At 35.2% G+C, this 26,228-nt stretch overlaps 1 protein-coding gene across 1 annotated transcript in view; it reads right to left on the bottom strand.

Annotated features, from left to right (window-relative positions):
* grid1 (glutamate ionotropic receptor delta type subunit 1) overlaps positions 1-26,228 on the bottom strand; it is a 240,127-nt gene that overhangs the window by 16,768 nt on the left and 197,131 nt on the right. Inside the window, exons 9-14 of the mRNA XM_022763632.1 lie at positions 21,739-21,840; positions 20,367-20,564; positions 18,618-18,948; positions 16,011-16,149; positions 10,038-10,233; positions 8,536-8,702 (exon numbers count right to left, since the gene is read on the bottom strand). Coding sequence (XP_022619353.1) covers positions 8,536-8,702; positions 10,038-10,233; positions 16,011-16,149; positions 18,618-18,948; positions 20,367-20,564; positions 21,739-21,840 — 1,133 coding nt within the window. The remainder of the gene's footprint in view (positions 1-8,535; positions 8,703-10,037; positions 10,234-16,010; positions 16,150-18,617; positions 18,949-20,366; positions 20,565-21,738; positions 21,841-26,228) is intronic.

Here is a 26,228-nt window from a genome sequence, read left to right on the forward strand (position 1 = left end):
GCATAAAAATGTCAAAAAACGTCATAGTATGGTAAGGCATAAAAACATCATAGTATAGTAAGTCATAAAAATGTGAAAAAAACGTCATAGTATAGTAAGGCATAAAAATGTCGTAGTACAGTAGGGCATAAAAATGACAAAAAACGCAAGGCATAAAAAGGTCATAGTATAGTAAGGCATAAAAATGTCAAAAAACGTCATAGTATAGTAAGGCATAAAAATGTCAAAAAACGTCATAGTATAGTAAGGCATAAAAATGTCAAAAAACGTCATAGTATAGTAAGGCATAAAAATGTCAAAAAACGTCATAGTATAGTAAGGCATAAAAATGTCAAAAAACGTCATAGTATAGTAAGGCATAAAAATGTCAAAAAACGTCATAGTATAGTAAGGCATAAAAATGTCAAAAAACGTCATAGTATAGTAAGGCATAAAAATGTCAAAAAACGTCATAGTATAGTAAGGCATAAAAATGTCAAAAAACGTCATAGTATAGTAAGGCATAAAAATGTCAAAAAACGTCATAGTATAGTAAGGCATAAAAATGTCAAAAAACGTCATAGTATAGTAAGGCATAAAAATGTCAAAAAACGTCATAGTATAGTAAGGCATAAAAATGTCAAAAAACGTCATAGTATAGTAAGGCATAAAAATGTCAAAAAACGTCATAGTATAGTAAGGCATAAAAATGTCAAAAAACGTCATAGTATAGTAAGGCATAAAAATGTCAAAAAACGTCATAGTATAGTAAGGCATAAAAATGTCAAAAAACGTCATAGTATAGTAAGGCATAAAAATGTCAAAAAACATCATAGTATAGTAAGGCACAAAAACGTCATAGTATAGTAAGTCATAAAAATGTGAAAAAAAACATAGTATAGTAAGGCACAAAAACGTCATGGTATACTAAGGCATACAAATGTCAAAAAACTTCATAGTATAGTAAGGCACAAAAACGTCATAGTATAGTAAGTCATAAAAATGTGAAAAAAACATAGTATAGTAAGGCACAAAAACGTCATAGTATAGTAAGTCATAAAAATGTGAAAAAAACATAGTATAGTAAGGCACAAAAACGTCATAGTATAGTAAGTCATAAAAATGTGAAAAAAACATAGTATAGTAAGGCACAAAAACGTCATAGTATAGTAAGTCATAAAAATGTGAAAAAAACATAGTATAGTAAGGCACAAAAACGTCATAGTATAGTAAGTCATAAAAATGTGAAAAAAACATAGTATAGTAAGGCACAAAAACGTCATAGTATAGTAAGTCATAAAAATGTGAAAAAAACATAGTATAGTAAGGCACAAAAACGTCATAGTATAGTAAGTCATAAAAATGTGAAAAAAACATAGTATAGTAAGGCACAAAAACGTCATAGTATAGTAAGTCATAAAAATGTGAAAAAAACATAGTATAGTAAGGCACAAAAACGTCATAGTATAGTAAGTCATAAAAATGTGAAAAAAACATAGTATAGTAAGGCACAAAAACGTCATAGTATAGTAAGTCATAAAAATGTGAAAAAAACATAGTATAGTAAGGCACAAAAACGTCATAGTATAGTAAGTCATAAAAATGTGAAAAAAACATAGTATAGTAAGGCACAAAAACGTCATAGTATAGTAAGTCATAAAAATGTGAAAAAAACATAGTATAGTAAGGCACAAAAACGTCATAGTATAGTAAGTCATAAAAATGTGAAAAAAACATAGTATAGTAAGGCACAAAAACGTCATAGTATAGTAAGTCATAAAAATGTGAAAAAAACATAGTATAGTAAGGCACAAAAACGTCATAGTATAGTAAGTCATAAAAATGTGAAAAAAACATAGTATAGTAAGGCACAAAAACGTCATAGTATAGTAAGTCATAAAAATGTGAAAAAAACATAGTATAGTAAGGCACAAAAACGTCATAGTATAGTAAGTCATAAAAATGTGAAAAAAACATAGTATAGTAAGGCACAAAAACGTCATAGTATAGTAAGTCATAAAAATGTGAAAAAAACATAGTATAGTAAGGCACAAAAACGTCATAGTATAGTAAGTCATAAAAATGTGAAAAAAACATAGTATAGTAAGGCACAAAAACGTCATAGTATAGTAAGTCATAAAAATGTGAAAAAAACATAGTATAGTAAGGCACAAAAACGTCATAGTATAGTAAGTCATAAAAATGTGAAAAAAACATAGTATAGTAAGGCACAAAAACGTCATAGTATAGTAAGTCATAAAAATGTGAAAAAAACATAGTATAGTAAGGCACAAAAACGTCATAGTATAGTAAGTCATAAAAATGTGAAAAAAACATAGTATAGTAAGGCACAAAAACGTCATAGTATAGTAAGTCATAAAAATGTGAAAAAAACATAGTATAGTAAGGCACAAAAACGTCATAGTATAGTAAGTCATAAAAATGTGAAAAAAACATAGTATAGTAAGGCACAAAAACGTCATAGTATAGTAAGTCATAAAAATGTGAAAAAAACATAGTATAGTAAGGCACAAAAACGTCATAGTATAGTAAGTCATAAAAATGTGAAAAAAACATAGTATAGTAAGGCACAAAAACGTCATAGTATAGTAAGTCATAAAAATGTGAAAAAAACATAGTATAGTAAGGCACAAAAACGTCATAGTATAGTAAGTCATAAAAATGTGAAAAAAACATAGTATAGTAAGGCACAAAAACGTCATAGTATAGTAAGTCATAAAAATGTGAAAAAAACATAGTATAGTAAGGCACAAAAACGTCATAGTATAGTAAGTCATAAAAATGTGAAAAAAACATAGTATAGTAAGGCACAAAAACGTCATAGTATAGTAAGTCATAAAAATGTGAAAAAAACATAGTATAGTAAGGCACAAAAACGTCATAGTATAGTAAGTCATAAAAATGTGAAAAAAACATAGTATAGTAAGGCACAAAAACGTCATAGTATAGTAAGTCATAAAAATGTGAAAAAAACATAGTATAGTAAGGCACAAAAACGTCATAGTATAGTAAGTCATAAAAATGTGAAAAAAACATAGTATAGTAAGGCACAAAAACGTCATAGTATAGTAAGTCATAAAAATGTGAAAAAAACATAGTATAGTAAGGCACAAAAACGTCATAGTATAGTAAGTCATAAAAATGTGAAAAAAACATAGTATAGTAAGGCACAAAAACGTCATAGTATAGTAAGTCATAAAAATGTGAAAAAAACATAGTATAGTAAGGCACAAAAACGTCATAGTATAGTAAGTCATAAAAATGTGAAAAAAACATAGTATAGTAAGGCACAAAAACGTCATAGTATAGTAAGTCATAAAAATGTGAAAAAAACATAGTATAGTAAGGCACAAAAACGTCATAGTATAGTAAGTCATAAAAATGTGAAAAAAACATAGTATAGTAAGGCACAAAAACGTCATAGTATACTAAGGCATAAAAATGAGAAAAAAAATCATAGTATAGTAAGGCATAAAAATGTCAAAAAACGTCATAGTATAGTAAGGCACAAAAATGTCATAGTATACTAAGGCATAAAAATGAGAAAAAAAATCATAGTATAGTAAGGCATAAAAATGTCAAACTGTAGAAAGGCATAACACGTAAAAAAAACATCATATTATATTAAGGTATAACATGTCAAAAAACGTCATAGTATAGTAAGGCACAAAAACGTCAAAATACGTCATAGTATAGTAAGCCATAAAAATGTCAAAAAACATTATAGTATAGTAAGGCACAAAAACATCAAAAAACGTCATAGCATAGTAAGGCAAAAAATTGTCATAGTATAGTAAGTCATAAAAATGTGAAAAAAAGGTCATAGTATAGTAAGGCATAAAAACGTCAAAAATAGTCATAGTATATTAAGGCATAAAAACGTCAAAAAACATCATAGTATAGTAAGTCATAAAAATGTGAAAAAAACATCACAGTATAGTAAGGCATACAAATGTCAAAAAACTTCATAGTATAGTAAGGCATAAAAACACCATAGTATAAGTAAGGCATAAAAATGTCATACTGTAGAAAGGCATAACACGTAAAAAAAACATCATATTATATTAAGGTATAACATGTCAAAAAACGTCATAGTATAGTAAGGCACAAAAACGTCAAAATACGTCATAGTATAGTAAGCCATAAAAATGTCAAAAAACATTATAGTATAGTAAGGCACAAAAACATCAAAAAACGTCATAGCATAGTAAGGCAAAAAATTGTCATAGTATAGTAAGTCATAAAAATGTGAAAAAAAGGTCATAGTATAGTAAGGCATAAAAACGTCAAAAATAGTCATAGTATATTAAGGCATAAAAACGTCAAAAAACATCATAGTATAGTAAGTCATAAAAATGTGAAAAAAACATCACAGTATAGTAAGGCATACAAATGTCAAAAAACTTCATAGTATAGTAAGGCATAAAAACACCATAGTATAGTAAAGCATAAAAATGTCATACTGTAGAAAGGCATAACACGTAAAAAAAACATCATATTATATTAAGGTATAACATGTCAAAAAACGTCATAGTATAGTAAGGCACAAAAATGTCAAAATACGTCATAGTATAGTAAGCCATTAAAATGTCAACAAACGTCATAGTATAGTAAGGCACAAAAACGTCAAAAAACGTCATTGTATGGTAAGACTTAAAAACGTCAAAAAACATCATAGTATAATAAGGCATAAAAATGTCAAAAAGTATAATAGTATAGAAAGCCATAAAAACGTCAAAAAAAGTCATCGTATAGTAAGGCATAAAAATGTCTTAGTACAGTAGGGCATAACACCTCAAAAAACGTCATAGTATAGTAAGACATAAAAATTTCAAAAAATGTCATAGTATAGTAAGGCATAAAAATGTTGTAGTACAGTAGGGCATAAAAATGTCATAGTATACTAAGGCATAAAAATGTCAAAAAACATCATAGTATAGTAAGGCATAAAAACATCATAGTATAGTAAGGCATAAATATGTCATACTATAGAAAGGCATAACACGTAAAAAAACATCATATTATATTAAGGTATAACATGTCAAAAAACATCATAGCATAGTAAGGCACAAAAACGTCATCGTATAGTAAGGCATAAAAACATCAAAAAACGTCATAGTATAGTAAGGCAAAAAATCATCATAGTATAGTAAGGCATAAAAATGTCAAAAAACATCATAGTATAGTAAGTCATAAAAATGTCAAAAAATGTCATAGTATAGTAAGGCATAAAAATGTCGTAGTACAGTAGGGCATAAAAATGTCAAAAAACGCAAGGCATAAAAATGTCATAGTATACTAACGCGTAAAAATGTCAAAAAACATCATAGTATATTAAGGCACAAAAACTTCAAAAAATGTCATAGTATACTAAGGCATAAGAATGTCAAAAAACATAGTATAGTAAGGCATAAAAATGTCCAAAAAATGTCATAGTATAGTAAGGCATAAAAACGTCAAAAATAGTCATAGTATATTAAGTCATAAAAATGTGAAAAAAACGTCATAGTATGGTAAGGCATAAAAACATCATAGGATAGTAAGTCATAAAAATGTGAAAAAAACGTCATAGTATGGTAAGGCATAAAAACATCATAGGATAGTAAGTCATAAAAATGTGAAAAAAACGTCATAGTATGGTAAGGCATAAAAACATCATAGGATAGTAAGTCATAAAAATGTGAAAAAAACGTCATAGTATGGTAAGGCATAAAAACATCATAGGATAGTAAGTCATAAAAATGTGAAAAAAACGTCATAGTATGGTAAGGCATAAAAACATCATAGGATAGTAAGTCATAAAAATGTGAAAAAAACGTCATAGTATGGTAAGGCATAAAAACATCATAGGATAGTAAGTCATAAAAATGTGAAAAAAACGTCATAGTATGGTAAGGCATAAAAACATCATAGGATAGTAAGTCATAAAAATGTGAAAAAAACGTCATAGTATGGTAAGGCATAAAAACATCATAGGATAGTAAGTCATAAAAATGTGAAAAAAACGTCATAGTATGGTAAGGCATAAAAACATCATAGGATAGTAAGTCATAAAAATGTGAAAAAAACGTCATAGTATGGTAAGGCATAAAAACATCATAGGATAGTAAGTCATAAAAATGTGAAAAAAACGTCATAGTATGGTAAGGCATAAAAACATCATAGGATAGTAAGTCATAAAAATGTGAAAAAAACGTCATAGTATGGTAAGGCATAAAAACATCATAGGATAGTAAGTCATAAAAATGTGAAAAAAACGTCATAGTATGGTAAGGCATAAAAACATCATAGGATAGTAAGTCATAAAAATGTGAAAAAAACGTCATAGTATGGTAAGGCATAAAAACATCATAGGATAGTAAGTCATAAAAATGTGAAAAAAACGTCATAGTATGGTAAGGCATAAAAACATCATAGGATAGTAAGTCATAAAAATGTGAAAAAAACGTCATAGTATGGTAAGGCATAAAAACATCATAGGATAGTAAGTCATAAAAATGTGAAAAAAACGTCATAGTATGGTAAGGCATAAAAACATCATAGGATAGTAAGTCATAAAAATGTGAAAAAAACGTCATAGTATGGTAAGGCATAAAAACATCATAGGATAGTAAGTCATAAAAATGTGAAAAAAACGTCATAGTATGGTAAGGCATAAAAACATCATAGGATAGTAAGTCATAAAAATGTGAAAAAAACGTCATAGTATGGTAAGGCATAAAAACATCATAGGATAGTAAGTCATAAAAATGTGAAAAAAACGTCATAGTATGGTAAGGCATAAAAACATCATAGGATAGTAAGTCATAAAAATGTGAAAAAAACGTCATAGTATGGTAAGGCATAAAAACATCATAGGATAGTAAGTCATAAAAATGTGAAAAAAACGTCATAGTATGGTAAGGCATAAAAACATCATAGGATAGTAAGTCATAAAAATGTGAAAAAAACGTCATAGTATGGTAAGGCATAAAAACATCATAGGATAGTAAGTCATAAAAATGTGAAAAAAACATCATAGTATAGTAAGGCACAAAAACATCAATAAACGTCTTAGTATATTAAGGCATAACACGTCAAAAAATGTCATAGTATAGTAAGGCATAAAAATGTCAAAAAACGTCATAGTATAGGAAGTCATAAAAATGTGAAAAAAACATCATAGTACAGTAAGGCACAAAAACATCAATAAACGTCATAGTATAGTAAGGCATAAAAATGTCAAAAAATATCATAGTATAGTAAGGCATAAAAATGTCATAGTACAGCAGGGCATATAAATGTCAAAAAACGCAAGGCATAAAAATGTCTAGTATAGTAAGGCATAAAAATGTCAAAAAAGTCATAGTATAGTAAGGCATAAAAACGTCAAAAATTGTCATAGTATAGTAAGGCATAAAAACGTAAAAATCGTCACAGTATAATGAGGCATAAAAATGGCAAAAAACGTCATCGTATAGTAAGGCATAAAAATGTCAAAAAAGTCATAGTATAGTAAGGCATAAAAACGTCATAGTATAGTAAGGCATAAAAACGTCATAGTATAGTAAGGCATAAAAACGTCATAGTATAGTAAGGCATAAAAACGTCATAGTATAGTAAGGCATAAAAACGTCATAGTATAGTAAGGCATAAAAACGTCATAGTATAGTAAGGCATAAAAACGTCAAAAAACGTCATAGTATAGTAAGTCATAAAAATGTGAAAAAAACATCATAGTATAGTAAGGCACAAAAACATCAAAAAACGTCTTAGTATATTAAGGCATAACACATAAAAATGTCTTAGTACAGCAGGGCATAAAAATGTCTAGTATAGTAAGGCATAAAAATGTCAAAAAAGTCATAGTATAGTAAGGCATAAAAACGTCAAAAATCGTCACAGGATAATGAGGCATAAAAATGGCAAAAAACGTCATAATATATAGTAAGGCATAAAAACATAAAAAAACATCATAGTAAAGTAAGGTATAACACGTCAAAAAACATCATATTACAGTAAGTCACAAAAATGTGAAAAAAACGTCATGGTATAGAAAGGCATAACATGTCAAAAAACATATCATATTAAGGTATAACATGTCAAAAAATATCATAGTATAGTAGCCATGAAAATGTCAAAAAACGTCATAGTATAGTAAGGCATAAAAATGTCAAGAAAGGTCATCGTATAGTAAGGCATAAAAACATAAAAATCGTCATAGTATAATGAGGCATAAAAATGGCAAAAAACGTCAGAGTATAGTAAGGCAGAAAAATGTCATCGTATAATAAGGCATAAAAATGTCAAAAATGCAGCCATGTGTCCATATTTCAGTAATTATTTGGTCTGTGCAAAGTTATCACATCTAACAGGACAGATGCCTGAAGATAAACTGGAACACACATTAGATATCCTTCAATGATTTCAAAAAATTTACAGGCTGATACCAACACCAGGAGGTATTAGCTGGTACCATTCCTGCTGAACATAAAGGAATGCTGCGTAATTGATATATATCACAACACATTACAAAATGTCTGTATATAGACATACTTCTGAGAGAAGAGGTCCCTGTAAGGACTGCCGTGCTGCAGGGCCATGCCGTAGCCTCTGGTGCTCATGCTGTTTCCTGCTACAGTCAGTGTGCAGTCGTCATCTGTCAGAGCAGCATACTCCACCACCGCCATGTCCCACAGAAAGGCATATGACTCTCGCTTTGCCTGGAAATTTGTGAAGTTCCCAAGACACACACAAACACACATGCAAAAGCAAACACATTATAAGGCATTTTCTTTGCATTTTTACGCCTTGACCTCATGTCCCTGTGTTGCTGGGAGAGTGGCACAGGCTTCTCACTGTGAAAAAGCAATGAGTAGAACAAACAGAGCTCAGTCAGCATGCAAAATATTTGCACAGAAATTAGATTTAATATTTTTCCCACTCAGAGCACTGAACACTGAATAGCATGCACAACATTAGATTTCTTTACAAAGATGATGTAAATAGTTGGATCGCTATTTTTTTCTAGCTCTGCTTATAGCATATTTTCAGAGACACGATCATGTGCTGTAGCCTCAAGTGAAGACTGTTGAACAACGCCGGCTGAAAATCTGTCTGATATCCTACTGGATTGTTTTTTTTTGTTTGTTGTTTTTCTGTGTTTGTATGCACTTCTCCAGCTTCTTTACCCTCCAGAGTAAGACTATGCTCTCAACTATATAGGGCTCTCAAGTCCACTGACCTTTAATAAATAAACACATACTGTAGAAATCACATTCCCATCCAACTGTAAAACTCAAGTCAGAATGAGGAGCATGCAGTCGATGGTTTGTTAGCTCTAAAGAAAAACATAGTAATTCAGTAACTGCGAACAGAATAAAATGTAAATGTAAACAAAATAAAACGGTAATAAAATATTTATTTAATGGCAGGCTGCCCCTCCCCAAAATGGCTGAGGAAACACTGCAGTTTAATGCTTTTAAAGTGCATATGTCTAGACTCCATTGTAGTTTGTTTAATTATGGATTCTTCAATCTGCTATGTGTCTGTGTAGCCGTGTGCGTGCTTGTGCTTATTTGTGTTTAAGAAAGAGAGAGAGAAGAGAAAATACATTAAAAGTTAATTTGGCAACACACTGAGTTTGTGAGAATAATTAAACCCTCACTATTCACTAGATTAAAAATATCACTTTACTCATGCTTCTGTCAATCAGTGATGGAATTTACTGAACTTACCTGGCTGTGTAACAGTAACAAGCTACAGTTAATTATCATCAAGGCTGAGCTTATGTTTCATAGTATTAATTTCTTCTGAGCTGAAGACATGATTTTAATATTCATATAATTTATTAAGAAGTAAGAAAGAAAAAAGAAAAAGCAACGCCTTCATCGCCGCCTTCTTTCTTGTGAAAGAATAGCTAAACATATATTTCATATTGTTTGCTTTCCCTAAGAATAGCTTGTTGAAAAGAACCCTACAGAAACCTAATAACAGGCAACACAAGTTTAAAGGGCTCTAATAATATTTTATTCATGAAGACCAAAATAAATACTTACCTTCTTGATTCCCTCTGATGGGCTGGAGACAGAGTTCTCAAAGCCGTTGTTCTTGTTAATGGTCTTCCAGAGTTCTGCGAATGTACTGTCCTGCTCCAGAGGGTTGGTGCCTTTGGCCCGGAAATATTCGTACACGGCCGAGTCCCTCACTGTCCCGTAAACCACATCCACTTGTTTGGACAGGTCCTGGAACGACCTGCAGTGAGGGCCACAGTAGCAAGTTAGTTCACCAGATTTGATAGAAAACTGATAAGAAAAACAGGAAATAATATGAAGTAATAAGTAATAAGAAGATATTCAAGAAATTTTTTTTACAGTATAACATGTCAGTTTGTCTCAATTTAATTTGTCAATCAACTATTAATCTTGAAAGACAGTCTACTGTCAGGTCATATTTTGACTCATGAAGAGTAATATGAGTATCATTTAGTTTTAATGGCAGGGTGCTCAGATACACTTGTGGAGCAAGACAAAACCATGTACTTGGTCTTGTCTTTAAAACTAGTCTGTGTTTAAAGAGTAATAGTTGGAAGGCATCAGAGGCAGACTGAAGACGAGTCAGGCTGGGGGCGGAGCCTGGGACATATAAAATTGTATCGTCAGCAAATAAATGGACATTGAAGTCTAAGTCTGAAGGAACAACTATGTTATTTCTGTATAATGTAAACAGCAACTGTCCAAGGATAAATCCCTGTGGCAACCCAGTTCTGATGCTGAGATGGCTTGACAGAGTAACATTAGCAACAGCAGTCTATTAATATAAAAGCCTGATATACACAACTATTTACAAATGACTTTGTCAAACAGTTTTAACCTGTTATTTTTCTTGCACAAATTTTTTGTGCAAATCAAACATTTTTGTTGCCAACAAAGCTGTTCTGCTTTGTCAGCCTTTAAAATCAAAGCCATGTCTTATTACATTACAAGCATGATGCAAGAAGTCACTGACTTAGGAAACACTCCTCTTCACTTTTATTCATTACCCCGCCTCAGCCTCCTGGCTTATATCCTTGTATATACAGATTTTTCCCTCTGTTTAAAATTCAAGCTTCAGCTCCCTCCTGTTTCACTCCATCCAATCAGTAAGCGTAACACTACCACCTCCCTCTCCTATGCACATTGGAGAAAATCACTAATCAGCATGCTCTTTATCAACCAAATTAGCTGCACCTGTAGAGTGCTGCCTGCTGCCTGCTGGCTCTGATGTCGACGCCAAAGCTTTCCCTGACCACCACTTTCCCTAGCACTACCAGCACCATGACTGCGACCAGAGTAATGTTGACCAGGTTGGGAGGTTAAGTTGCTGACTGATTATGGGGTTCAATCCCCATGATTGAGCATTAACCCCTAATGGAGTCAGCACCAAACTATAACCTACTTTTTATAAACAATACTTTATATCTGAAAACTATTCTCTCCTGATTGAAATGTCTATTATGCAGATGCTGTGTGGCTCCTTGCAGCAACCATATTTCATATGTAAAGATAATTTCCAATTTTGTACAGCAACATATTTGCTAAATGCCAGTGTCCTTTTAATTAGAATTTGCTTCCAGTGTAATTTGTTAGATTACCTACATCCATGACTTGTACTGGGTTGATATGTTTGATGTACTGCCTCTGTGCATTTTCCACATTTCTTTAGAATATCATACTAGAGAAGCACCAGAATGTTTACACAACTAAGATTGTTTTCTTCCCAATTCTCTAAAAAGTGAGAGAATCGAAAAGCTTATCTCAAGATGATGTTGTTGGACTAATTCAGCGATTTAATTAGAAGCCTATATGGTGTAACAGTGGTTGTTGTGGAAAAAGCAAGCGAGACAGAAACAATGTGCTGGATATTTCATGGTCTCCAGCTTATTCTGTTAGATTAAACCACAAGCTTTACTGCACCAAGTAAAATGCTCAGCCTTAACAGCCTACTTTTATGTAACTACACAAACATTGGGACCTGTAGTGTACTGTGGAACTATAGATCTGAGATAAATCAATCCTATAAATATTTAGATCCACCAGCTGGAGTAAATAGAATAACTAAAAGAGGTGAAAGCCCCTGTAATGTAAGAAAAAATATGAAAAACAATAGACAGATGGCACATTTTAAAAATCAAAGATATGGTAAAATTAAACCACTCACAAGTGATATTATCAGACAGTGACTATTTGAAGTAGACATTGTCTTGTACTGAGGACATCTGCCACCCATTTGTAAGTGCTGTTTCTTGTTTGGCTTTTCTTTCTCAAAGCAATGCAACATACACTTTGATTCCTGATCAATACATAGAGATCCAACCCAGCCCTCTGTTCATTATCTATAATGGATGGACAAAGATTATAAGAAGCACAGCACCAACCTAGCACACAAACCAATGCTCTTTCTCCCTCTTTGTATTGCAGTACTACAGACACATGCATGTAAAGAATTGTCTTCTCTTGCGTGTGCATGTCACAAGTTTCCTCTAAGGTGTTCCAGGCAAAATCAAAGGCACCAAATTGCTGCCTGCACAGTTGGTCATGGTTGTACTTAATGTAAAATCAGCCATAGCAGTAAAGAGTAAAGAGTTAAAACAACATTATAAAAAAACAAGAGAGCTCAGCCAAAGACATCCATTAATTCGTATTAATCCATGTGATATCCTGGGGGACAAATCATTTTTTAAGAAACATGACTTTCTCTCTTTCGCTCCCTCTCACCCTAGAACATCATACAAATAGTTTTGGTAGGAAACCATTTCATCTCTGTATCCCAAGGCTCAGGTGTTTCGTAAAGGCTTATTTGTAGAGAGAGCAAACAAAAGGGGGAAAAGCCATGTAGTGTTTAAACCAAATTTATAATATACAAATGATGGCTTAATTAACCACTGTACGTCAGACAAAGTTGCTAATTGTTCCTGTTACACCCAACTAAGGGCTCATGCAGGCACACATTTAGAAACACAGACACACACAAACAAAGTGTGTCTTGAACTGACTTGTCTAGAAGACAGAAAGATGATTTCTCCATGAAAAATCATAAACACATACTGACTTTATATTTTTTCAAATTTAGGGAGATGGACTGCACCTAACCTATCCTATAAGATTCAAGACACATTTGGCAGAAACTTTCCAAGGTTTGGACATTGGATTCATGCTGCAGGACAAACTCCAGTTTGAATGATTTTATGAAATACATTTCTAGAGTAGATTTGGATATATGCAGCCTTTTCTGTCAGGCACGTCATACATTAGTAGTGCTTTGGTCACCAGGTGTAATATATTACATTCATAGACAATATTGACTGGTAGAGCACAGAAGGGTAAAAAATGGAGCCTAGAAGTGAACAGTGAGGGAATCTCACCTGTTCTGCCTATTTTAATACTGCAATACACCATCGTCATAGACCTTTGGCTCCTGGTTCAGGCAGCCCAGCCTTTCTGCCACAACCACAATGACTCCCAGACAGCAAGAACCTGGTTTTGGAGTATTTTCTTTTAAGCAGACATTACTATACCTAATCCCAACATTCTTACAAATGCTTTTCACAAAAATGAAGATTACTTTCTGTTACTGAAAGAACTCAATTCCAACTCTGTAAATGTCACCTGTGTTCTCCGGGATGGTGCTGTACATGCTCCCCACAGGAGTTACAAATAACCCTTCCTCTTCCAAGTCAACCTATGCTTCTCTGTACAATGAGGAAGGCAGCAATAGGCCTGCACAAAAGACCCAATTTACTGTATAAATTTCTTCTGCCATCTGTCCCCTAGTGGTTCAGTGATGGTGCAAAGCAGTTTTCTCCCTCAAAGGAGGTGAATTCTAGTAGAGAAAGAGAAAAAAAACTAATGTTTCATTTTGCCTGATCTTAAGTTGTGAGTGAAAATGATGCAAAGGCAGCAAGTTCTCCCTCTTTGAAAGAAAGTAAAACTATGGGCTTAACCAGATTTGCTTTTGCTGTGATTTATGTGGTAAATTACATCTGTGTTTTGTTTTTTTGATAAACATTGACTTCATAAAAGAAAATCAATTATTGGTGTTTCAGAGAGATGCCCGCTTTAATCATTGTTAATGGTAGGACCTACTGTCCACTGTCAGTTTATTGAATCATCAAGTTGGCCACAAGCATTTTTAAAAAGAAAGGAAGTGGCCAATTTTCAAATAACCTGAGGCATAATTCTTCAGTCCCCCCACCCCTACACACGCACACATGCACAATTTGGATGTTAGGTGGGAGAATTATTAAGCCCACTAGCAACTCACAGTCAGATGATGATGGTGTGCAAATGTGTTCACATCAAGTTTTACATTTAGGAGAGTATTTACTCAGATTATGTAATTAGGAAATGGAGCAGCAGAGTTAATTTGAACACTGTGCTGCTAAGTAAGACCTGATGCTGGGCAATTTTAGAAGTGTCTTATGCACATCAGGAAAGCAATGGAGTACAAAAGAAAGGCTCTCTCCTAAGCTAAGCGTGACACACTGGTTAAATAAACCAATAAACATATTTTGGGATTGCAATGATTTGCTCTTATTCTTGCAATTAAGAAAACAATACGTACGCTATTAAAATAAACTTTTTATTTTAGGATGATTTAGTCCTGTACCCTTCTCACATTTTTCTCAAATAAACAAAAAGTGTATTTTCAGTGTATCTTAAAAGTTTATCACCTCCACAAAATCTCTCAGGAATGTACAGGATGCCTCAGGATTTATTGCTTAAATTATGTTCAGATTTTCTGCACAATTAATTTAGATTGGCCAGGAAGTGAATCCCACACAGGCTACAAATTTTATAAAGCAGTTACTACTGAGAACAGCAGATATGGACATGTTCAGCATGTGCTTTGATTGTTCCAATTTAAAATTTGGTCACAGTGCACTTTCCCCAACCCTCTAACTCCTAAATGCAATGAAGTAAGGCTGATTCCATTCCCTAAACTGCACCCAATGTACTATGAGAAAAAGTTATGTTCCAGTAATTGGTAATCCAAACATGAATAAACACACACACACACACACACACACACACACACACACACACACACACACACACACGTGAGGTGTGGGCTGCTCAGCATTCACTCCCCCTCCTCACATGTCCACATGTTACTATTTGTTCAACTGAAGACAGACCCAATGTAATCGAATGCTTCTCTGACCATTCTTTGGGGAGAGACGGCACACCAAATTGGATTTACTGACAAATAACATTTGGACTGAGGACAGGCTAGTTGTTAGGCAGCAAGTCAAAAATTACAGAAAAGCAGTCACACCAAACACTCTGTACCAAGTGAAAGAGATGATGAGAGATGCACACAGACGAACCTTCAGCCTGAGCTACAGCACTCGTTCCTTTGGTTGAAATATTGGAAAATGTAATGTATGCTACCTCAAGAAAACACTCCACACATAAAACATATATTGCACTGCAAGACACACACACACACACACACACACACACACACACACAATAAAAATGATAACATGAAAGCATGCAGAAGCCCTTAAGCTTTACATCAAAGTCTATTTACAGGTGTTGAGGAGCACTACTGCATATAGGAAAAAGTTGTACAAAGCCTTCTGTGACTCCAGGGGGAGCTGCTTGAACTCTAATAAGTTGCCTCAAGTGATGTCACTTGAGTCAGTGTTGGTTGTGGCTGAAAAAATCAGGGTGTGTGGAGTCAGACAGAGGTGAGCTCACAAGACCTCAGTAGCCCGCAACTCATCTCTACTCTACTCGAGTCTACTTTAGCTGCTACTAGCATAATACACCCAAATCTACCTGACTGAACTGTTCCTGGTCGGGTTGCATTGTGGGTAACGTAGGGACCAGGTTTTAACAAGGTAGAAAAATGGAATGAAACAGGCAATATCTCTGCCTCTGCTGTATGGATTTTATTCATTCCTCATTTATTTTAACTATCCACGTGAAGTGTTCAAGGTGGTTGATGTTTCATTTGAGAAGTTAATTGAAGGTATTGTGTCTTACCTGACAGCATTGTCCATGCGTGACACGGTGAGGTAGGCAGCTAGGTTTGCTGTGTAAGATGAACACACAATGAGGGTGAAGAGCCACCAGCTGCCCATGACGATACGCAGAGCCACCGACCCCAGGATGGAGTCACTTCCTGTGGAGGTGCAGGTATAAGGGCATTAGTATTAAAACTGCACACACCACCATCATCATCATCATCATTATCATCATCATCATCATCATCATCTTCTTCACAATGTACTGTACAGCTTCACATTACCTATCACCACACATGATCTAATGCAACTATCTTTAATTTAGTATAAATGCTAAAAATAATACAAACTGCAAACCCCCCAACACATTTTTAAGTAACACGTGATGTAGACATAATGCTGCCAAAATGTGTAGGAATGGCTTATTATTATTATGGTCTTGTATCCTGATTTTATTGTTTCAATTAGCTCTCATATTATGAAAGAGCCAAGAAAATAAAGACCATTTTTATCTTAATGCCTTATGTTTTTAAATGCAAGATTTTCTGTATTTTAGGAGATTGGCCAGTTCTATGCAAAAAGAGACATCCACATGTTTTGTGTCTGTCTGGTAAGTTAATTGATTATTCTGGTGTATGGTCATAAATTATGAATAAAATGGACGCTGGTGTCCTTTCCTCATGTTTCTAACAGTGATAAAACCGTTTGTACAGTGTTTCTTTCAGCCCTGCTTTTTCTCTAGGTTACATGAAGTGGCACACATGGGTGAATTAACTAGTAATAAGTGGTTAATCATATCACACCATTGATGTTAAAAGCTGCTACAAGTTGTAATTTCTCACTTTGGAGATAATACTCATTTTTGTATGTAACACTGGAGCAGTCGCCTGCATGGATATGATGATTTGTGTAATTGCGCTATGTTTTCATCCCTTATTTTCTCAAGAGCTTAGTGTATTGAAAACCATCTACCCTGAAATGTTACTTGCACAGATTTACTTGTCTCTGCACATCCCAATCCATTTTTTTCCAAAGTGTAGTAATCATTAATATTCCTGCTTCCTTTTTCTTCCTGCCTTTTTAATGTTCTTTCCTTCATCTCCTTAATCCTCTGCTTCCCCTTGTTTTCTTTGAGGGCAAAAGACTGGTTTGTCGCAATAGCTTTGCTATCTTCACTTTTTCTCTGTCACACTGACTCTTTCTCTCCAAATATCCAAAAAACAGTGTATGAGGCGCATGAGAAAAATGTCAGCACACATTCTAATTTTGAAGAGTAAAGCCATAGAAATGTCATCTGTAAGATTCAGGAGTGTGAAATGTAATGAAAACATATTTGTCCAAAAGTGTCACAATCAACGCGGCTGCACCCTCAGGACAGCTTGGGAAAAAAAACTGAGGGCCTTGTCAGATGCATAGCACTCCAGCATCAGTCATTTTTATCATATATGACTTTGACTGATTTCTTAAGGTCATCAAATGTAAAATGTGTATGAAATTTTACTGGATCTCACCCTACTGCAAAGATCCATTGTGGTGCAGTCGCTTTCATCTTTAAAATAAATTGATTAAATTCTCTAATCATAAGAGAAACGTGTTATTTTCTTCACTTCTCCAAGACAGTTTCAGACTATTTCCTACCTCTCCCTGACCTTCTTATAGAACAAAAGAAAGGCAGTCCCTGCTTGAAAAAAGCAGTGAGGAAAGTCAGTGCATCTGTGGGTGGATAGTTTAATCTGCACAGAACATACAACAAAACCCAGCCATGTGTTGGCATATCATTATGAAATCATAAGGGGGATATGGTTGCCAAGTTTATGCTCTCTGACAATGGCGCACTAAGCATCAACAGTCAGATCCATATCAAAGTGACCCACGCCATCCCAAGAAAAAAAATGCAATCCACTTGACTGGAACAAAAAGTGGCAACGTTGGAACACGAGCCAGAGGAGAACGAGGAGAAAAAAGGCAGAGAAAAGACATGGAATTGAGCTTCTCTTGAAATATAGTGGGTGTTGGGTTAAAAAAGGCTCATAGGCAATGTGCCAGACTTTGATAGATGCAGTTCAGGCTTTAACATCAGTTGCTGAAGTAGTCATTTATCCAAACTGGACATACCTGGATCTCTACCAGGCCTAAAGAAGACATGTTCTCCTTGACAAGGGCACCTTTAGAAAATGCTAGGGTGGGCGTTGTGCCTCTAACTGACTCACTACTGAATCAGCATTTGTTGTATACAGACATCCACATGTGCATTTTAATTAATTGGACTTGTTCTTTATTTTAATCTTCTACCCTTAATCCCTTCAAGTAGTTTTTTACTGTTTTTATTTCTCTTTTGTTCTGTTTAGATTTAGGGGTTTCACATTTAAGAACTGCACGGCTGGTGCTTGGTGATGTGTCACTGAAGGCCAAGAGCATTCAATAATTCAATAATGCCACTGACATTCAATAATGCCACTGACTTTATCAGTTAAAACACACCTTCAAACAGAGAAGTGTTAACTAGAAAGAGTTTGGTCTATGGTTTGGAGGAATGAAACCTGCCAAGCCTCGGTTGTCCAAATACATGATTTATAACTGCTGTCTTTTCATATTGTTGTTGCCAGAATAAAACTATATCACCCACCTTGTTGCACAAAAGCACCATAGACAATCCAGATGGCGCTCTGAAGTGACGTGGAGACAGAAGGTGGCGGATGGCCTCCTGCACTGTTCTGGCAGCGCACTGCCTGGATGCGCCTGAGCAGGAAGATCATGATGCCCACTACAGGGATGGCTGCAGCGATGCACGCCCACACTGCCAGGTCAAATGGTGCCAGTAAAGAGAAAATGTTGATCTTCTCCTCTGACTTGCGCATCAGGATTCCCACTGAATAGTCCAGGTAGCGCTTGCTGAAATCCACCACACTCTCGCGCTCGGGAGTGATGGTGATAGCTGATATGGCCAAATCAGCTCGCTGTGGGTGGAGAGTCATATGATACCATTTTAGTAACTTAATACAATTTCTGGGAATTTCTTATATGTTGTTAGACATTGAAAAAGAATCAATCTAGAATATTTGATATGATATTATATTATTTAACTACATGAGCTGGTTGATGTTTTCTCACCATTGAGGAGGTGAGGCTGGTTTATCCATCTGTGACAACATTATGAAAACATGTGGCTGAAATCAAATACTCCCATGAGAAAGAAACTTAATTTTGAGGACCCTGTGACCTCTGCTCTTCTGTCACCATCACTGGAACTTTTCAGCTTACATCACACTTCATTCTAAAAGTAACTACTGTATGCTTTTTCATTTTCTGTCTTTTTCTTTATAGAAACACTATCAGGTCAGTGTTTCTGACATATTTCCAAAGGTAATGGGCAAATTGGAAGGACATTTGGTGTGCGGGTTTTCAATCCCAAAGGGGAGAAACCTATTCGTTTTGTTAACGCAAGTGGTTTTCCTCAAGAATAACCATCAGTCCACATTTTCAAATTTAAAATTACATCTCTCAAGTACTTACCCAGACAGTCCATCCCTCTGTGCACCTTCATGCTCAAGAAAATCTTTTGATTTTCTAACACAATGAGATTTCTTTATTATTAAACTAAACTTTGCCTTTAACTTATATAACTACTCTATTGTCTACTCAGTACATTGTTGACTTTGAAGCAAATAACCGGGGAGCTCATTAGGCCTTCATGGAGGTTTGGACTCAAGAGCACTTTCTTTCTAATCTTGGATTTTAGTGTGTATTATATCCATTCTGCATGACTCTGCCATTTTATACTGGATAATATGGTCATCAATAATTAATAAATGTAATATAGTTTATTTGAGGTAACATAATTCATATATTTTATCATGTGTCAAGTCTGTTTTTTCTAAACAATAAACATCAGTTCCTCAGTCATTTCGGTGAACACGTGGTCTAATGGCAGTAACAATACAGTGTTCACTCTGTCATTGATCAATCGCATAGCTCCATTTGATAAACAATAGTATAAAGATTGCAGGGTGAGAGTGCATGTGCCTTCCAGTAATAACGAATCTGAAATTCTAAACAGAAACTTGAACCTAAAAGACTTTATGGGGTAAATACTGTAGCTTAAAGTTAAAATCCCATTTCCATTATGACTCAGAAAAGCCTTTGTCATGTTCTTAAACTTAATCAGTTTCCCTTCAAAAAGGAGAAATCAGATGTTCACCCATGGGAGAAAATGGATTTCCAGATGTTGGCCACGCAATGTTTTTCTGATCTTTTCCACTTTAATAAACCTTATAATTGGGCTCCCATTTCTAAACAAGGATGTGGCTCGACTCCCAGAAACAGGATTTGGACAAACATCTGGACATAGACTGAGATAAAAAGAAAAGACACTAACCTTTCCAATGAGTTCTCCCATCATGCCATTCCAGGATCCATTAGGGAGTGCTGAGCCATACTTCCCATCTCCAACTTGGTAGATGTCGTACTTAAAGCCCAGGATCTTAGCAAGGGCGTCCAAGACATCAATCGAGAATCCTTTGTATCTCTTGGGTTGGCCCAGAATGTTTTCTGCCACCATCACAAAAGGTTCTTCCTGTTTAAACAAATATTGTACAATTGCTGAAAGGAGTTTTATGGAAATACAATACTAACATAATGATAATGTTGAGAACTGTGAATGTGCACTGATTTTGTCTCTAAGGCTAAGATCTACCCTCAAAGTGAGGAAAAAGCATAAGAATGTGTGTGTATTGAATCACAGGGATGTCATTTCTCAAAATGCACCATAATCTCCTCGGGGCCAGATTGGCGACTAAGGCGAGGACACATTCAGTCATCTTAAGAACTTTGGGGTGACACCTTCATGAAGAGCTTCGAAGGTGATCTAAGTTAAACTTCATCTTAATAAAACAGTTTCCTCAGCAACTGTTGACCTGTATCACATGGCACCATGGCCCAACTGCTATGGTTCATCAACGTGGAAATTGCCATTTTAAATTTATTGCACCCACACAGTGGTTCTTCTTTATGGGTTGAAAGTGTCAGGGCAGATTTAAATGGGTGAAGGAGGAGTAAAAAGAAGACAGGGAGAGAGAGACTGAAGAGGGGGGATGTGTTTAAGTGGGCAGGGGGCAAATGATTTGATTAAGTGACACTGCCAGGAGAGAGCAGAGCAGAACTTATGTGAATAAATATGGTGCAGGTAAATCATGTGTGAAGAGGAGGAAAAGTGGAGAAAGTGGGAGGAGAAGAGTGAGATGGAGAGGAGGAAGGCTTTGCTGCTGGAAGTGGTGAAATTAGTTTAAGAAAAACTGCTGCAATGAAGGATTTATTTTCTGATGCTCTAGATTCTAGGTGCTCTAGAAGAGGACCTTATATTCTCTTTTCCAAAAGAGAAAATATCAGTGAACATGACCAAACAGTGTAAAGCAGATTATACAAGGTCCAGTTCTCCAAGATCCTACATCGTTCCTGTTGGCTTCACATGCACATGCGATAACTGAACCAAGGTTTTTTTTGTATATTACTGTAAATTCTTGAATAGTGAACATCTTTATTTACCTCAGTGAAGGTAAGAACCAGGGGTTTCTGACACAGTACTATTACAGCCAGGACTTTATTTGTTGATTCCCATGTTTTTTTTTAAGTGCATGTAATCATGTTTTCTGCTTGTTTTGACATGTTAATATGCTGTTGTGTATGTTTTCGTTCTCAAATATTCTCCTACGCAGGTCAAGTGCCAAGAGATTCAGTTTACTCCCACTTACCAGTAATGTTACAATCTTGAGTGTCACTCCCTGCATACCGCTCTCTATGCGATTCTCCTTTAGGCTACCATTCAAGCCACGAGTGGAGTCCCAAGATGCCAGCTAATAGGAAGAGAGAAAAAACACATAGATGAGAAAAAGAGATGAAAATGGGGAAAAGGTGCCCAACACCTCATTAAAATGTCCATTGTCAATAGAATTAAAGAATGACTACCTTGCGGCAGGATAACAAACTGAGTGACCTACAAGTGAATAAATCATCCTATTTGTCATTTTGTGACCCAGTTCATAGTGATAATCAGCACTGAGTGGCTGATGTCTACATTAACATCTGAGCTGGTTTCCAAGACAACAACCGTTGGCCATTAGTGAGACATTAGGACCCTCCATTCAACCTCCACCACTGAATGTAGTAATGTCCTGACACAGTGTGTAAGCAATTTACATTATACTCTAATCATACAGATGGTGGTGGCGATAAGGATGAAGAAGATGATAATGATGATGATGAAGAGATGGAAGAGCAATAGGACAATGTTAAATAATTAGATATTTAATTAGACATCATGCTCATCATGTGAAAATTGCAGAATAAAACCCCAACTCACTGAATTTCATTTGTTACACCTCAGTTTAAGTTTGTCCCTTGAATCTAAACTATCTCTCATCTTTAAAAATCTCATTCCACACGGTCAACGTTTTGAGTTATGTCCTAGGTTGCAAAGCTGATGTTTGTTAAATTCTTAATCAGTGCTGCTAGCAGGACAAGGATTCTCAAGGATCTGACACACCATTTGGAGTGGTCTTTGAGATTTGAGCTGACAGGACAAGAATGGTGGCCCAAGGCCAAACAACAGGCCTCTCTGGCCTCAGCACCCCTCAGTCTCCAGCCTGTATGCCCCCACGGCAGGAAGCTCATCCAAATTCCTTTCCCACAGAAATGCACTGTACTCCACAACATACAGAGATGTCATTAAAAAGCAGTAAGCTTTTAAAAGGTATGCAATTTTTTGGGTTTGTTAAATTACTCAATTTAAAATATCCACATAATTGTTTTTGTTCCAGGGGTCATCTGATCAACAAGATGTATTGCAATAACATTTTGTTACTTGTTACTTTTCTAGTAGATTTAGTTCAGTAAATTTAACAGCATACATTTTAAAACAGTCTTTTATGAAATGCTTTTGAAAACTTTCTTAAATTATTTGTAAACGAGTTAGTTTGGTGAAGCTCTCACGCTGCGTGTTATTGCTGCCACCGCTTCAGTTCAAACTGGTGCAGGAGAAACTGCACGTCTCATTTTGGCACATTTACAACCTGCTGAATCTTAATAGGCAGCTTACATGACTAACTTTCATCTGTGAGGGGAGGTTTATACAAAATGCTGAAAGACTGTTGGCCCTCGAGAAACTTGCTCTGGACCTTCAATTCAATATTAAGCAGAAAAAGGTACCAGTGATCAAAACCGGAGCAGAGATATTTTTAAGCTTCAAGATTTCATTACAAGTCCTGCACTTAACTTTGAACTCTAGCTTCATAAAATATTGAGGGTCCTTTGCTCTTTTACTTGATTGGACATAGGCAGTTGAGTTTGGTTCGGGAAATATCAGAAAAGAAGAATATAAAAATAAATTTGTTGTCCTGGTGTCCTGATTCATTTGGTTACAGTCATGACTGATGAGAAATAAAAAATGAACAAACATAAATCTCTGTCCATGAAACAATTTTCAAAAGCAAACTTGAAATTACAAATGACTATACAACCAGGAGAAAACAATTACTAAAGATACACAAGGCAGAAATAAAGGCTTTCAAGTGTGAATCAAATAGAAGCTTGTGTGGCAGTGAAAGAGGCTCACAAAAACTTAAAAAAAAAAAAAATGTAATTATCACTTAAATGTGTTGTTCTTCACAAACCAACTGCGGAGCATGTAATCCTCCAAATACTCAGTCTCAAGAGTTACACTGCATTGATATGCATGTATAGCTTCACTGCAGGCTGATAGTGAATGGTGTGTATAACCTGCCAGCTGGTGTGGGTGTATAGAAACAGTTTCCTCCCCATGCAGGATCACTCATGAAATGTACCTCCTAAGGGTCTTTATCTAAGAACTATGTGAATGTCAATGTTGTTCATTGTAAATACAATGCAGAGTCATGCAGTATGTATTTACCTACTGCACTTGCTCAGAAACGTGTAAAATGAGATTGTTGATATGACAGTAAATCCTGAGTCATACGTGGGTAATGAATGCAATTCTGTAGGCAAGTACTGCACAATCTGACTGAAAAAACAGCTTGTATACTTGTTCATCTGTGTATCCAGATGTATGTGACTGTGTCTGTGTGTTTGTGTGTGCTGGAGTGTGAGTGGGGCGAAATGTCAGTGTGCATTGCCTGCTTCACAGCTATTTTCTCCATGACCAGCGTCGTCCTCACCAGAGAACACTGAGCAATCTCTGCTCTGTAAACTGAAGAACACTAAAGAGGAACACTTTTACTTCACAGAGCTTTGCACATCAAGACACCAGTGGGAAGGTCACAAACAATGCATGCAGCAGAGCCACACCACCTGCATATGAACGAGCAACACTTGACTGGACACACTGTGCTCTTTGATTGCCAACTCTGAAAATGTCATTTGTGGATGAATTTTACTACAAAATGTAAACAAATTATACAGGCATCTTCCTTTAACAAATAAGGGAATTCATTTGAGATTTTCAAGGACAAGATGGTGAAACAGGATACATATATCTGCTGAGAAAGGATGTATTATATAAAAATATGCTTAACGATACATGAAAGAAAAACTTATTTTTGTTGCTTGATGCCAAATTTCTTTAAAAAAAGAGGCTTTTCTCGCTTTTTTCCTGCTTCCTTCCTGCTTCTTTCTTTGAAGTGTCAGCTCATTGAGGATTTAAGTTTTAGATCGCCTTCCTATAAATATGCATATCAATCAGTCACCAGGAGTGTACCTACTGTAAGTGAGATCAAAACATTCAGTTGTTTCCTTCTGGATCTCCAGTACAATGGAGAATATCGTGCTAATGAGATTTTGAAATATCCTGTTTAAAAAGTCACAACAATAACAAGGCGGCTCTTTAGCTAATGGTTAAGACGCTTAATACCTTAAAATAATCATCTGTAATGGGGCTGAGTAAATGCCAATGACCGTTTGAAAACAACAAAGGGATGGAAGTCAAATAGCCCTGAATTCATAGCGCCACAATTACAGCGTTTCCTAAAAAAAAATCCCAGCCAGCACTCAGTTCCCTTTCATAAAACCATTTACACTTTGTCATTATAGATGTGGAACTATAGTTTGAGCTAGTTGCAGCTATTCTGCGTTTCCTTTTCCTCTGCTAGTTCAGTTCATCAGGTGCTTACATATTGACAAGCCCATCATGCTACCAAGCCTCTTATTGACCCTCACTGCTTTGTCTGCCATACTAACCGGACTCACAAGATGCCTGTGTAAGTGTGTGGAATATATGCGTCACGTTGTAACATCCTGCCTTATTTACCGCTTATGTCATGTGTCAGGTGTGTCACTGCATGTGTCCCAGAATCCACTGTTATTCTTACTAAATTTTACATATACATATAATACAACATATATTTGTACCGTATATATGTCTTTAATGAATATACATGCATAGGTGTACACCCGCGTAATTATATTGTGTTTGCTGCATACAGTACATATGTTCCAGGCTGGAGTAGTGCCAGGGGTGTTATCTATAATATAAGCTGGCCATTTCAATTAGTCTATCACTCTACCCTCAACATGAGGCAGGATTGACTTTATACCACTATGGTCAACTGAGTAAAAGAATAAAAACCTGTAAAATTGAGATGAGGAGGAACAGAAATGAGCAAAAGGAAAACGAACATGAGAACAGGAAGAGAGTTCATTCCTCTATGGAACTGAAATCACTCACAGAAAGTGAAATTAAAATAAAAAGTGGGAAAATAAAAGCTCACAATGATCCCACTTTCCCGTTTTCTTTCATTCCCACATTTATTCATTGCACATGTTCCCTATGTGTGGTTTTAAATACAACATGGTACCTTGAAGAAAAGACTAGGCACAAAATCTGTATCAGTAGTTGGATCAGTGCCGTGTACAGGGAGTTATCCTCTATCCTACCGTCTGTTTCAGAGTAAAATGTTGTGTTGCTTCGAAAAGACTGCGTGCAAGAGATGAAGAGAGACAAAAAAAGATCTGGTGGCTCATTGCATACAGTGTAGGCTTCAAAAATATTGTTGCAAAGACTAAAAATTAACATATGAAAGTGAGAAGTTCTCTTAAAAAAATTTTTTAAAAAATAAAGAATTACAGATTCTGTTTACAACTCATCGTACCCACTTATGAACTGAAAATGATTTTTTACCTCATCTTGTGAAGTGAGAGCAACAAAGAGCAGGTACCATCAGTGATGTTGTGCATTTAAATGAACTCAGTGGCTATATGGTTGGTAACATTT

This window comes from Seriola dumerili, unplaced genomic scaffold (assembly GCF_002260705.1).
Source record: "Seriola dumerili isolate Sdu_G_001 unplaced genomic scaffold, Sdu_1.0 BDQW01000478.1, whole genome shotgun sequence".
NCBI lineage: Eukaryota > Metazoa > Chordata > Actinopteri > Carangiformes > Carangidae > Seriola > Seriola dumerili.